We start from the raw sequence: 14,183 nt of genomic DNA, 5'->3' as shown, positions 1-14,183 counted from the left end.
TGTTTAGTTTTCTTTGGTGGAAGGATTCCTCATCCTTCTTTTGTACTTCTTAATTCTATCAATATATTCTTTGTTGTCTCCTATCTAAAAAAGATTATACATATACACATCTACACTACAGGCCCTCTATCCTGGCACACAATTTAGTCTTGTCTACGGCAAACACATGCATAAAAATATAGTAATCTGATACAAGACAACATGGATCTGAGATATCAAAGATACAAAGACCATGAAGAAGCCAGAAACTTAAAACAAAAGGTATCTGGGGTCTTTTGCACTGACACTAAAATTGATGAGTAAATTTCAAATCTCACACCTTGTACTAAATAATAATAATTTTGAGTTCAACCTACTAAGAGCATAATAAGGGATCTATTGGAAGTGGTCATGGGACAATCAGTAAAATTATCAAAATGAAGTAAGAAGACATACAACTAGCAGCAAAGAATAAAAGATAATGGCTAGCTTCAAATGGTAAACAAAATGCTGGTGATTTTTCAGAGTTCCACAGTTAAAGTTGAGTTGATGTTATTATTAGAAGGCCACATTCACTTTCAACACATCCTTTGACCATTATATGATCTATGATCAAATAAAAATCGGAGTGTCCTTATCAGAACCTTTTTTCAAATGACTCTTGACCAATAAAATGTTAGTAGAGTACATTACTCAAGATATGACACATTATATGAATCCACCAACCAATAACTCAAGATTTAAGACATTAGATGAAGTGACCAAAGAATCCAAAAGCCCCTTAGCCTCAATAGATGGCCCAGGTTGACACATCTGTTCAGACAACCACCACCAACTAAAGAATCTTAGAAATGACTAGAAATTATTATAAGTATAGTACCTGCTAAGGCTAGCAACAGCGATACCTCGACTTAAAGCTTCTTTGCAAATATGAGAGCCAACAAATCCATTTCCACCCAACACAAGCAACTAAATTGAAGTACATAAAAGCCACACATTAATAGCAGAAGAACACATCCAAGAAATCTATAGGATGAAAAAAAAAAATAGCAAATGATAGCCCATTCTGCTGATTACCTTCTCAGTTGGAGGTGGCGGTATATCTACTGTCTCTGCTTCCTCAACTTTCAGGGGTTCATCAACCTTATTAGAATCTGTTGACAGGCATCTCCCATTTCTGAAAGCAGCCGTTGCGCTGTTTCAATAGAAAAATCACAACACACCCCTCTTATAAGCAGATGCACAAAATAAACTACAAAGTTCATGCCTTAAAGACAAATCCAAAAAGAATAAGCAAGGGGGGAAAACACAAATATGACTAATTTGGAATAAAGGAAACTGGGGCACGATCTATGGCATCAAACTCTTAGCAAACTGTAAGCATGATCATACATTTAATTGATTTTCATTTTCCAGGATCTCAATCTTCAAACTTGCTTATAGCTAGGGAGTCTAATTTCCTTACCTGATATCCTCTTAATTTCCTTTTCTAGCCCTGTACTGTGTACAGGTAACATTTGCTTAAAAAGAAGGATGTTATCAGCCATAACATCATAAACAATAAGCTTCAGAGAAACAATTATACAAACAGATGACATCAGCTCTTGAATAAAGTGCAAATCTAGAAAAATAAAAGAAATAAAAACAGAAAAACTGGTAGGCTATGGCCAAACTCCTTCACCTATGTCAACATCCAATTTCCCACTTTTCACATAGACTATCCACTTATGGCACACACTCCACTTTAACTTGTTAGTTTCTCACCAAATACCTGTAGGTGCCACCATGTGGACAGTGACCCAATGGCATGCATATCAAATAACTCACTCCATGGTTGAGGCTATGTTCATAAAAAAGGGTTTACCGCCCTTTCCAAGCGAGGGTGGCTCCCAAACTTGTTCTGTGACTGTTTCTGATCATCTCTATATTCCCTCAAATGTTACCTCTTTCTTGAGATATAGCAGCTTGATGCTATTGCATAAGCATGAATTATGAGCGAAGATCAAGAAGCCTAACATGCATTTGGTTCCCTTTTTGAATCGTCATGTTACAGCTCCCATCACAAAGTATTTGGAATTGGTTCAACGTTTTTGGTCTCATAGATAGTGAACATTCACTGGGGCAGGATAAATCTAAGCCTGTTTGACCAGCTCAAAACAAGGGATCCATCATGTTCATCATCAACACATGATGCACACATCACAGACTGACCCATCCACGTGGCAGGCCAAGGTCTCCTGTTTCAGCAGGCTTAAAAAGGCCTCCAATTCGTAAGAGAGGCCTCCTAATTCATCAAGCTTAAAAGGCCTCCAATTGTTTAAACTAGGCTCTGTTAAGTACAATTTCCCCTTGAGATCCAATATTAAAGACCAAAAGGAGCTCACTTGAAAGGAGAATGTTTTCCATCTTGAAGAGCTCTAAGCCTGATGTGAGGTTCTGTAAACTTCTTGAGATCTCTTCTAAAGGCTCCAACCTCTTTTGGGCCACTACCAACTATTTACACTCATTTCTCCTCACTCCACTCTACTTGCTTCTTAAAACTTAATAACTCATCATCCTCATGGCAGGCCTCTCCTACAAAGAACTGATAATAAACAACTTATTTGGTATAAGTCATTTTGGCATAAACTATGTCCACTTGACTGCAGCGAATCACTATATCTTTTAGATTTATTTTAAAAGGTTTTTAGTCCTTGTATTGGCTTATGTTCTTGACAAATTATAGTTGCAGCAACTTTTTTTTCCTGAAAAATAAAAGAGTGTATAAAAAGGAGCATCACAAAGTATATAGGAAATATACACCAATTGTCAAAAGGTGGAATCAACCGAAAAGAGGGGCTACAAAAAACAACACCTGCCCTCACCAAGAACCCAAGTAATCAATAAAGCTTATTAAAGACAAGGATCATCATCTATAAACACCTTAGTCCACAACCACAGAGGAAAGAACCTAAGACACACCAAAGAGAGCAAAAAGCAATTTTCATATAACTCTTGTCTTTACACAATGAACAAGGATGTGGTCAATGGATTTTTCTTCATTATGAAAAAAGAAACATCTATTTGCTATAGACCACTCCCTCCTCTTAAGGCCTTTCCCAACATCACCTCTCATGCAAAGAAGCCCACCTTAGGCGACACGCTGAAGTTCCAAATGACGCTCATCGGAAAGGAGACTAACCTCCCGGCTCCAAAGCATAATAAAGGATTTTAATTAAAAACCTTCCACTCTTTGACTCTATCCAAAGCACCTTATCTTTCTCATCCTTAAACACCCTCTTCTCCTGAAGTCTCAGATCCCTTCCACATTTTCCACCTCCCAGTTGTTGAAAGGCTTAGAGAAGCAAGGAGTCCAACCACCCCCTTCAACCGATCAATTCCAAACATCTACCATCCACACCTCTTTTGAAACAACTAATGCAAATAAAGGAAGGAAGGTAACACACGATGGTTTGTCTTTGCACCACTTGTCCTTCCAAAACCTCACCCTCCGAACATTACCCACTAAGAAAGAAACCATACTAATCAAAAGATCCCAATCCTTCCTTATGGCTTTCCATAACCCAACACCATACCCATCCCTCACTTCACGAGAGCGCCACCCTCCTTCATCCCCATACTTCCCACTTATAACTTGCTTCCAAAAAGGGCCTCCCTTTCATCAGCAAAATGTCAACTCCATTGCAGAATAAAGCCTTGTTATGTGTTGATAAGACACCTAAAGCCTAAAGCCCCCCTTCCTTTTATCTAAACAAACAATTGGTCACCTTACTAAGTATGGCTTTCAAAAGAGAGCCCTGCCACTCCAAAGAAAACCTCATTGAATCTACTCCAACCTCAATTTGATCGACCTTGGCATGCAAAACAAAGACATATAGGCATACTAGAAAGAGTGCTTCGAATAAGAGTAATTCTCCCTTCATCTTAGATATATTGTCTCTTCCATATGGCAAACCTTTTATGGAACTTGATTTCCACCCCACCCCAAGCCGCCACTGATTTAAACAAGGCTCCCAAAGGAAGACCCAAACCATGTGAAAGCCTTCACTTTAAAGACAGCTTTAGATTTCCACATGAACTTAGCCAAATCGTAACAAACAAGAGGATGAAAGTGAATGTAAAGGGCTCTAAAGAAAGAACTAATTGAGAATAAGCCTGATGAGGTCAAAGACCAAACCCTCACATTAGAGTAAAAAGGTAACAGATACACATGGGCTACTCAAGACAATAATTGAGCTAATTTCTCACATTCTTGATTCTTGAGATTTTAGCAAAAGTGAAAATTCCAAGATGGGGTGGGGAATAACGACACCAAAAAAAAAAAGTGGAAATAGAAAAATCTCTCAACCTCAGTACCTTAAAAAGATTTGGATATTGACTATAAATGGATAAATCATCACACCAAGTATCCTCCCAAAAATGGATTTTTTTGCCATCACCTATACAAAAATGCATGTAATGATAGAAATCAGGTAAGATTTGGGCAACCACCTTCTATGGACAGTACTGTGACCACCTAACACCAATATTAGCATCCTAACCATTAGAATGTGGCCCAAAGATTCTCAAATGGCCTTGTGCCATAACGCATGTTCTCCCTAGGAAGCCTCCATAGCCACTTTCCTAAGAATGATCTATTTCTCAAAGAGAAGAGCCTACACCTAAACTCCCCTCCTTTTTGGATTTACACACCACATCACACCCAATAAGGTGGTCTCTCTTACCTTCCCCCACCTTCGACCAAAGAAAATCTCTCTACAATTGCTCAATCTTATCAACCACCCTAAGTGGAACTTTGCATACCGAAAGGAAATACATAGGAATAAGAGACAAGCAAGAGTTCACAAAAATTATTTAGCCCCTAAAAGATAGATATGTTTTCTTCCAACCATCTAATTGTTTGGAAATCCTATCAATGATTGGATCCAAAAGGAAACTTCTTTTGGATTGCCCCTTAGGGGGAAACCAAATAGGTTATGGACCATTCAAACACCCCACAATCTAACAAGGAAACTAAAGCCTAAAATTGGTCCTAATTCATATTGATACCCAACGGAGTGCCCTTGTTCAAATTAATCCGGAGCCTAAAGACCCACCCAAAAACAATCAAAATTAATTTTAAATTTTGCAAGTCGAGTAGTTTACTATGTCAAAAAAAGATGGTACACCTACAAACTATAAATGGATTACCCTCACTCTAAATCCACCCCTTAAAAATCCATTTAAAATCCCACATTGCTTTGCTCTCAATATCAATCTACTCAATATATTAGCCACTATGGTTAAAAGAAAACAAGAGAGCTAGTCACCCAATCTTAAGCCTCTAGAAGCCTTAATCCATTCTTTTGCACACCCATTAATTAATATGGGAACATTAGTTGTCAATATGCATCCATACATCAAAGATCTCCACATCACTCCAAAACCTTTTTTCTAAGACATTATTTAAAATATAGCATTCCACATGGTTATAAGCTATTTTAAAATCAATCTTAAATAGCACCCTTTTTTCTTTTTTTTCTTTTTTTTTTTTTTGATAGGAAACAACAAAGAAAATCTTAAATAGCACTCTTCTTCCCCTAAATGTCTTGTTTCATCTTCCAATTCATTAACCACTAATACTTCATCTAGTATTTGTATACCTTCAATGAATTCTCCCTAAGAGAAGTGAATGGTCTCATGAAGAACTCCACCTAAGCACCAAAACACTTTAGCAATGATCTTACAAATGCTAGTTAGCAAGTTGATGGGTTTGAATTCAGAAACTCTAAAGGCTTGACCCTTCTTAGGCACAAGAGCAATGAAAGTAACATTAGTGGTTCTATTAATTGTCTTACTATCAAAGAATTCTTGAAAAACATTCAATATTTCCTACTCAATAGAGTCCCAACACTTTTGATAAAAAGCTATATTAAAACCAGTTGGGTTTGATTCCTTTTCCTTATCCATTAGAAAGATTGCTTCTTGAATTTCCATGTCTATAAAAGGCTTCTCCGATCTATTAGCACTCATCTCGAAAAGAAGGACCCAATTCAAACCTTCAAACCTTCAAACCTCCAAGTCTTCATTTGATTTACCATAGAGTTTGTTGAAGACTCATAAAATCTCATCTAAAATGTCATCTTGGTCATCCAACAAAACACCATCCTCATTCAACAACAATTTAATCACTTTTCTTGTTCCTTCTATCTTTGGCTCCCCTATGGAAAAATTTTGAATTACAATCACCTTCCTTAGCCCATCTAATTCTAGATTTTTTCCCCAGCTCACCTCTTCTTTTAGCAACAACTCTCCAATTCCACTTTCATAATAGCACTTCAAGGGGGGACTGCCTTGGTCATCTTCACTCCCTTCACCACCTCCTGACAGCCAACCATCAAAGTAATCACCTTCATGATCATCCATGGTCTCTTGAACATCACCAGAGGACAGCTCTGATACAATATCATTTTCTTCATCATCATCATCAACAATTTGTTGCTACAAGGTGGTAAAAGGTAGAAAACAATGTCAGTAGCTTCTCCTGGGGGTAAGTGTTGGTTTGGTGTTGAGTTGAAGACGTTTGAGATTGGCATAGAGGAGTTCAAAGGAAAGGTGTGTGGGAAGATTTGTGAAAGATGTCCCAAGTTCTCTTCATGGATCAAATTCGGAGGGAAAGGCTTGTCTTTATTGCTAGAAGGGGTGGAGTCTTGTTGTAGTCTAAAGGAGAGAGCTCCTTTCCGAAAGTTTTGGTCGGAAGGAGATAGAGACTACAGTCTGGAAATCCGTAGTAATAGAGCAGGGAGATTCTTGTTTTGTGTTGTGAGAGATGCGAAGAATAAAAGATTCACCTTGGCTTTTCCTAAAGGAAGAGGACTTGTTGGGGGCTAGAAACTTCTTGCTAGCAAACTGAGAAGTTTGGGAGTCTCTCCCCTTCAGGGGAATGGAGCTCTGTTGGAAAATCTCATGCCATCTCAAGCTTCGCCTTGTAGATTTGAGGGAAAAAAAGGGTCAACTGGACAAAGACATGGCAACTCTTCGGGATTGCTCTACGCCTTATGATGTTGTTTGGTTAGAAATTGAGAAAGAGGTCCTTGATAGAAACGAGGAGTTGTTGGGCAGGTGTCTCATGGGTAATTGGGAAGGAGACACTAGCCGCCTCCTTGACCTCGTCTCCTTTGGACTGTGGGCGAAAAACTCTTGGCTTTTGGAAAGGAACCTTTGGCTGTCAGACATGGGAGGAAACCTTTGGTTTCTGGAGTTTGATTTTGCAGATGAAGCAGAGAGGGTGCCTAAATCAGGGGTGAGACGTTTCAGAGGAAGAAGTTTCTGTTTAGAAAGATGGAATCCCTCCGTTGGATGTCTTGAGGGAGGAAGAGGGGGTGCGCGCCTTGTGTGGGTCAGAATTTTGGGCCTTCCTCTGCATCTTTGGGGAAGATCTTCAAGAGGTTTGGGGATTCTTGCGGGAGATTCGTGGTTGTGGATGAAAATACGGCTGAACGTCGGAATCTTCAGTGGGCCAAAGTCCTCGTCGAAACCAGAGAATGGCAGCATCCACATTCTCTGAGGAAGAAATTTTTGCAGCCTTGAGTAGCTGCTACGGTGATAAAGCCCCAGGCCCGGACGGTTTCACAATGGCATTTTGGTTGTTTTGTTGGGATGTTGTTAAATCAGATATTTTGGGGCTCTTTAGAGAGTTTTATCTCCATGGGACCTTCCAGAGAAGCTTAAATTCCACATTCCTTGTGCTTATTCCGAAAAAGGAAGGAGTCGAAGACCTAAGAGTTTTCAGGCCAATCAGCCTGGTAGGGAGTGTGTACAAATTGCTTGCCAAGGTCCTTGCTAATAAGCTGAAATTGGTGATAGGGGAGGTGATTTCTGATTTTCAGCAAGCTTTCATCCAAGGAAGACAAATTCTAGACACTGTTCTAATTGCTAGCGAAGCCCTTGATTCTAGATTGAAAGACAACACGTCGGACCTCCTCCTTAAGATGGATATTGAGAAGGCATTTGACCATGTCAATTGGGACTTTCTTATGGTTGTGATGTCCGAGATGGGATTTGGGCATAGATGGATCGATTGGATGAAATGGTGCTGCTCTATGGCTACCTTCTCGATCCTCATCAATGAGAGCCCTCCAAGATTCTTTCGTAGCTCTAGGGGATTGAGATGGGGCGACCCCCTTTCCTTTTCCTTTTGACCATGGAAGCTCTTAGCCAACTGTTGTCAAGTGCAAGAAATGGTGGCTTTATTTCCGGTTTCAAAGTGGGAGGAAGAGGAAGAGAGGGGCTGATTGTGTCCCATCTCTTGTTTGTCGATGATACCTTGATTTCCTATGACGCTGATGCAGAACAATTGCAATATCTTAGCTGGACTTTTATGTGGTTTGAGGCGATTTCAAAGTTAAAAGTTAACTTGAGCAAAAGTGAGGCCGTCCCAGTGGGTGAAGGCGTTCCTATGGAGACTCTTGCCCCGGTCTTGGGATTATAAGATTGGGATTTTACCCACCTCCTACCTGGGTCTCCCCCTTGTGGCCCCTTACAAATCCACTAGGGTGTGGGAAGTAGTAGAAGAAAGATTCAGAAAAAGGTTGTCTCTGTGGAAAAGGCAATATCTCTCCAAAGGTGGTTGGCTTACCTTGCTAAAAAGCACCCTCTCTAGCCTCCCAACCTACTTTCTTTCTCTCTTTGTGATTCCCAAGAGAGTGTGTGCAAGGCTCGAAAAGATTCAAAGAGATTTCTTGTGGGGCGAAGGCGCCTTAGAGAATAGACCTCACTTGGTGAGTTGGAAGATTATTTGTGCTGCTAAAAAGGATGGAGGCCTAGGCATCCGCAGCCTAGCTGCCTTTAATAAGGCCTTACTTGGGAAGTGGTTGTAGAGATTTGCTAATGAGAATGATCTCCTATGGAAGCAAATTATCACTGGAAAGTACGACCTTCAAGAGGGGGGGGTGCTCCAAAGGTGTAAGAGACCGTTATGGTCTAGAGGTTTGGAAGGCCATCAGAAATGGTTGGGAGAACATTAGAACTCACTCCCGCTTCATCATAGGAGATGGTACTAGAGTGAAATTTTGGAAGGACTTGTGGTGTGAAAATCAATCTCTGGAAGATGCTTTCCCAAACTTGTTTAATTTAGCAGTCAACAAAGAAGGATGGGTTGCTGAGGCTTGGGAGGAGGATGGAGTTGGGGGTAGCTGGGGGCTACGTTTTAATAGACACCTAAATGATTGGGAGGTAGGGGAAGTAGAAAGCTTGTTAAGTAAGCTTCATCCTTTGACCATTAGAAGAGGAGTGGATGACTTGCTTTGGTGGAGAGAGAACAAGAATGGGACTTTCTCAGTTAAGCCTTTTTATGACTCGTTCTCAAGGGCCACTAGACCTCCTTTCCCGGTTAGAGTTATCTGGACGCCTTGGGTTCCAATTAGGGCTAGCTTTTTTGGTTGGGAGGCGGCTTAGAGCAGGCTACTCACCATTGATCGCCTAAAGAGAACTGGTTGGAACATCCCCAACAGGTGCTATCTGTGCAAAAATGAAGAGGAAACCACATATCACTTTCTTTTGTTTTGTGAGAAGGCTAGAATGTTATAGCTTTTAATCTTCTCCCTTTTTGGGGTGCAATGGGTGATGCACTCCTCTGTTAGAAGGAACCTCTTGGGATGGCATGGTTCTTTTGTGGGCAAGAAAAGGGAGAAAGCTTGGAGAGCTGCCCCCCTCTGCTTGTTGTGGACCATTTGGAAAGAAAGGAATAAGGGGGCATTCAACGATGTTGAGAGGAATGACCAATAAATTAAATCTATTTTTTTGTACACTTTTGTGAATTGGGCTAGAGTGTATATAGAGGAACACACTTTCTCTTTGATTGATTTTGTAGACTAGTTAGCTACCAAGTAAGGGACAGGCTAGTTGCCTTGTTGTTTTTTGTTCTTTTGTTCCCTGGTATATTCCGTGCATACTCTTTAGCCTCTTTGGCTTTTAATGAATTTTTCTTTTACCTATCAAAAAAATAATAGCACTTCAAGCAACCAACTTAGAAGATTAAACTCCTTCCCCCTCCCAAGAGTCAATTCTTGTAATGTTTCTCAATATGGCTTCCTTTCTCTCATTGATATCCCCAAAAGAGTCTTTGTTCCATATTTTCTATTTAGTTTTTATTCTATCACTTATCATATCTCATGTTCAACCAACCATGAGATAGAACAAGTGGTAAGATAACTTATCCAACCTCATTTCTATATATCCTACATATGGAATGTGATAATTCTTAGTTGAGATAAGGGATATACACATCCCATGAATCATAAATTTGTTTCTATCATTTTCTTCATTTTTTTTTTTCTCAATTTTTATATTAGTCTTTATGGAAAACAAAAAAAAAAAATTAAAAAAATACATTTTAATTTGAAAAAAAAAAGAATTAAAAATATATGAATAATACAACCTAAAATAATGTTGTTGTATAGTAATATTTAATATATATATATATATATATATATATATATATATATATATATATCAAAATGCTTTTATATTTTTACAAACAAATACAATTTTTATTTATATATTTCAAATATTATAACCATAAAAATTGTGGACATTTTTCCTTATTTCTTTTTTCTTTCCTTGATTTTCATGTTGTATGGGGAATTGCATGAAGAAAATAGAGGAGGATAGCGTTAGGCGAAAACAGAGCACAAATAAAAGTTTTTGGTGAAATCACATTGTATGGTATAAGAAGAAGCCAGCTTCCTTGAAGATAGATGATAAGAGGAGTTGATCCAAAAGACTCTTTCTATGCTTAGACAACATTCTTAGGCAAACAATTGAACATTAGCCACTTGTTTTTACTAGAGAAAATCATCCCAAATTGGTGTTACATGCAAGCACAATGAGGATATGTTAGATCATTTTGATGCATTGCAAAGTGGAGCTATGACACTTTCTTCTCAATTAGGTTGCATTTCCATGGGCTTGTGCCAAAGATAGTTTTGGAGATTGTCATATGAGATGCATTGTGCTAATATACATGTGACCTTGGCATCTTTATTGAATTTTATTACCTATTGAAAAGAAATAGTGCCCTTCATTCTATCACATTAGTCTGCTCCTAGAAATTATAGGTTCTCATTCCCTATGAGAAAGGTAAAAAAATAAAAATAATACCTCATCAGGTCCATGAAAGAGAGAATGATCCAAGGCCACTAGCATAGATATGTTAATATATTATGTTAATCAAAATTTTAACACAGTCAAATAACATAAGAACAAAAATATTCTAGTAAATATAAAAAAATTAGAGAACCCTGGTTCAGGGTTGAGCATAAATTTGTACCTATAAAAAAAAAAAGGTTTAGCATAAAATTAGTTGAACAATGTCATCCTATTCATCAATGTATACAAACATATACTCAAAAGGACTCATCACAACTCAAAAAGCACTAATTCCAATTACTTGGGGGTCGAATACAAATTTACAAGAATCCATTTGCACCATTCAGCTTCAATGAGAATCACATTTCTCAGGATCTTTGGTTACAAAATTATTGCTTGCTACCTCTACCAATTTCTCCCTTTTGTCAATCATCTTGTCCTTTTAGATAGATGCCTTTCTCTTGTCCTTTCAAACAAATGTTTTGAAGGTTAAGTGTACCAACATGTGCAACTAAAATTTTTATTACTTAATTCTCTGCTAGATGGGTCAGATATATTTTTGGGTAGGGAGAGATTTTCTTTTCCAGTATTATCTGACCTATTGATCTTAACCTAAGGCTGGTGGGGAGGAGGTTTCTACTCTAATTTTGTTCTTTGGGTGATTCTTCTATGCTTCCCATGTATTGATCTTACCTCTACCAGGCTACCTTTTATGACTGCACTCTCATTTCTTATTCTATCTTCCTCTGTAGAATGAACAAGATCCCTATCACAACAAAACTACACTTTTATCTGAAGTAGTATTTCAATCCATGTGGAAAAATTAAAGAAGTAAAACTACTTGGAACCGGCATAATTGTTGTAAGACCTAAAATTTTCAATTAACTTCCTACACCTGTCTAAAAAAATGTAGAAGAGCACAAGCAAAAGTTCAAATCTAACACTCCATTTGGTTGCTGACAAAATAGGTGAAATAAAAAACTACACAAAAAATAAAGTAAAAAAAATATATATTGAAACTCATTTTTTATTGACTTGTTATAAAAAGTATTGAACATTTCAACTAAGCCAAATGGTTTCATTAGGCTCACCTAGCTAGAGTTTTCATTTCCAGATATACTGTACAGAAACATGTTATCTTTCAATTTGTCAATTTCCCTCTTTTTTTCTCTCCGACATTTTATCAGCAACTAACAGAACCGACCAACACTCCATTTGCTATTCTTCAAAATGTAGTAAAATATGGAAAATTAAAATGGTGAATTACAATTTCAATGAGCTTAAAAGTTTCTCTCCAAAATAGAAAAGGAAAACACACAATAATTTGGTTTAATTTAAGTAGGGCTTTCATCAAACTAAACCTCAAAAAAAAGGGAGATTTTTCTTTTACTTCTCCACATTTTCCCAGCAACCAAATAAAGCCCAAAATAAAAACATGACCACCCTCCAATGTAACAGAAAACCCACAAAATTTCATGACAGGAATGGTTAAAAAAAAATTAAAAACGAAAAAAAATCGTTTTATTTTCTTTTTCTTTCCTAAAATTTCACGACAACCGAACAAAAACAGGGTCACAAACGCTTATGCAGTGAAAAACAAACGAATTCAAGCAAATTTTCAAGAGGAATGGTCCAAATTTTATAAAAATAAAAAAATAATAAAAATAAAAAGGCATTCTTAAAACTTAGAATAAAAAAAAGGGACACTCTTACATTCTCCGTTTCTTTTCTACATTTTCTCAGCAACCAAACAACTAAAAGACCAAAAAAACCCACAAGATTAAAGTAAAATTAAAGTCGGTAATGTTTAAAAGGAAAAAATAAAAATAAAAAGTCTTACTAGAAACGAGACAGGGACGATCTCGAATGGATCAACTGCGAAATGATCGTCTTCATTTGAGTTCTCTTGAATTATTTTACGGGTCTTGTCCGAATCAGTTCAAGATGGTGTGGAAGAGGGCTAGGGTAGAGAGAAAAAACGGTGATCAAACACTGGCGTTTGGAACAAGTGAGGGATCCAGAGACGGGGAGAGGGGAAGAGACTGGAGTATTAACAGGACACATGACGCGTCATGCTAGTGACACGTGTCGGTGCGTACGTGGCTTTTTGCCTGCCCAGGAAAAAAAAAAGTGAGAGGACTAGAGGAGTAATAAAAAATAAAAATGACCTTCTAGAATGTGACCCCAACCATGACGGCTCAATCAATGCACAAATGTCTTATATACTTGTTGTGAGCTTTAATGTATTGTTTTTCTTCACAAAAAATAGAGATTTTTAATTAAATTCAGTATTTTTAAAAAGAAATTTGCAATATAAAAAATTAAAAAATAACTTTTAGATTGATAAAGTTTGTTAAGAATTAAGTAAAAAGTGTTTTTTAGGCAAGTGATTTTTATTGAAATAATGAAATGTGAAATTGTTACTTTTAAAAATGGTTTTATCTCAAATTACTTTTATTTTTAAAAGTAATTTTATTAGAAAAAACAAATATATAAATGATTTTGATGTGATGGGTAATGCTCAATGCAGTTGTAGTCAATGGTTTGAGATTAGGATAAGTGGGTATTTGATATATCAATTAAATAATTTAATTTAAGTTATTAAATAAATTAAATATATTTAATAAAATAGATTAATGATATAACTTAAAAGTTAAAAATAAATTTAAATAATAAATAAAAATAATTAATTTATTTTAAAATCTACATCATTATTTTACTTTTTTATCTTTATTTATATTAATTATCTCCACGTCTTTTTTACTATTTCCACAATTTTCACTCTTACTCGACCTCCTTCATTATAATTATAATTTATAAAAATAAATATGTCAATTTGCTAATTTAGAATAAATTTTAAGTTAATTTTATTAAATAACCTTAATACTTAAAAATAAAAAATAAATAATAAGTTTTGAGTCAACTATTTGAATATAATTTAACTTAAATTTAATTTAAATTATTAAATAATAAGTATTAAATTTTATTTAATACCCTAACATATAAAAAAAAAAATACAAGCTATATACATAAGAAAATAAAAAATAAAAAGAGTTAAAACAAGTATGCATTTTATT

The 14,183-nt window shown here is 36.6% G+C and overlaps 1 protein-coding gene across 2 annotated transcripts in view; it reads right to left on the bottom strand.

Moving 5' to 3' along the window:
• Positions 1 to 13,141, bottom strand: part of LOC117912737 (uncharacterized protein At1g32220, chloroplastic) — a 33,094-nt gene extending 19,953 nt beyond the window's left edge. Inside the window, exons 1-3 of one of the 2 annotated variants that reach the window (XM_034827427.1) lie at positions 12,947 to 13,141; positions 1,057 to 1,174; positions 860 to 948 (exon numbers count right to left, since the gene is read on the bottom strand). In XM_034827427.1, the coding sequence (XP_034683318.1) occupies positions 860 to 948; positions 1,057 to 1,174; positions 12,947 to 13,002 (263 nt within the window). In that variant the 5' untranslated portion in view covers positions 13,003 to 13,141. The remainder of the gene's footprint in view (positions 1 to 859; positions 949 to 1,056; positions 1,175 to 12,946) is intronic. The other variant, XM_034827426.1, reaches the window with a different exon arrangement.
• Between the last annotated feature and the right edge of the window lie 1,042 nt (positions 13,142 to 14,183).

This window comes from Vitis riparia, chromosome 4, assembly GCF_004353265.1.
Source record: "Vitis riparia cultivar Riparia Gloire de Montpellier isolate 1030 chromosome 4, EGFV_Vit.rip_1.0, whole genome shotgun sequence".
In the NCBI taxonomy this organism is placed as follows: Eukaryota; Viridiplantae; Streptophyta; class Magnoliopsida; order Vitales; family Vitaceae; genus Vitis; species Vitis riparia.
Note: the sequence above shows the minus strand (reverse complement) of the source record. Positions and strands in the feature narration are given on the sequence as shown.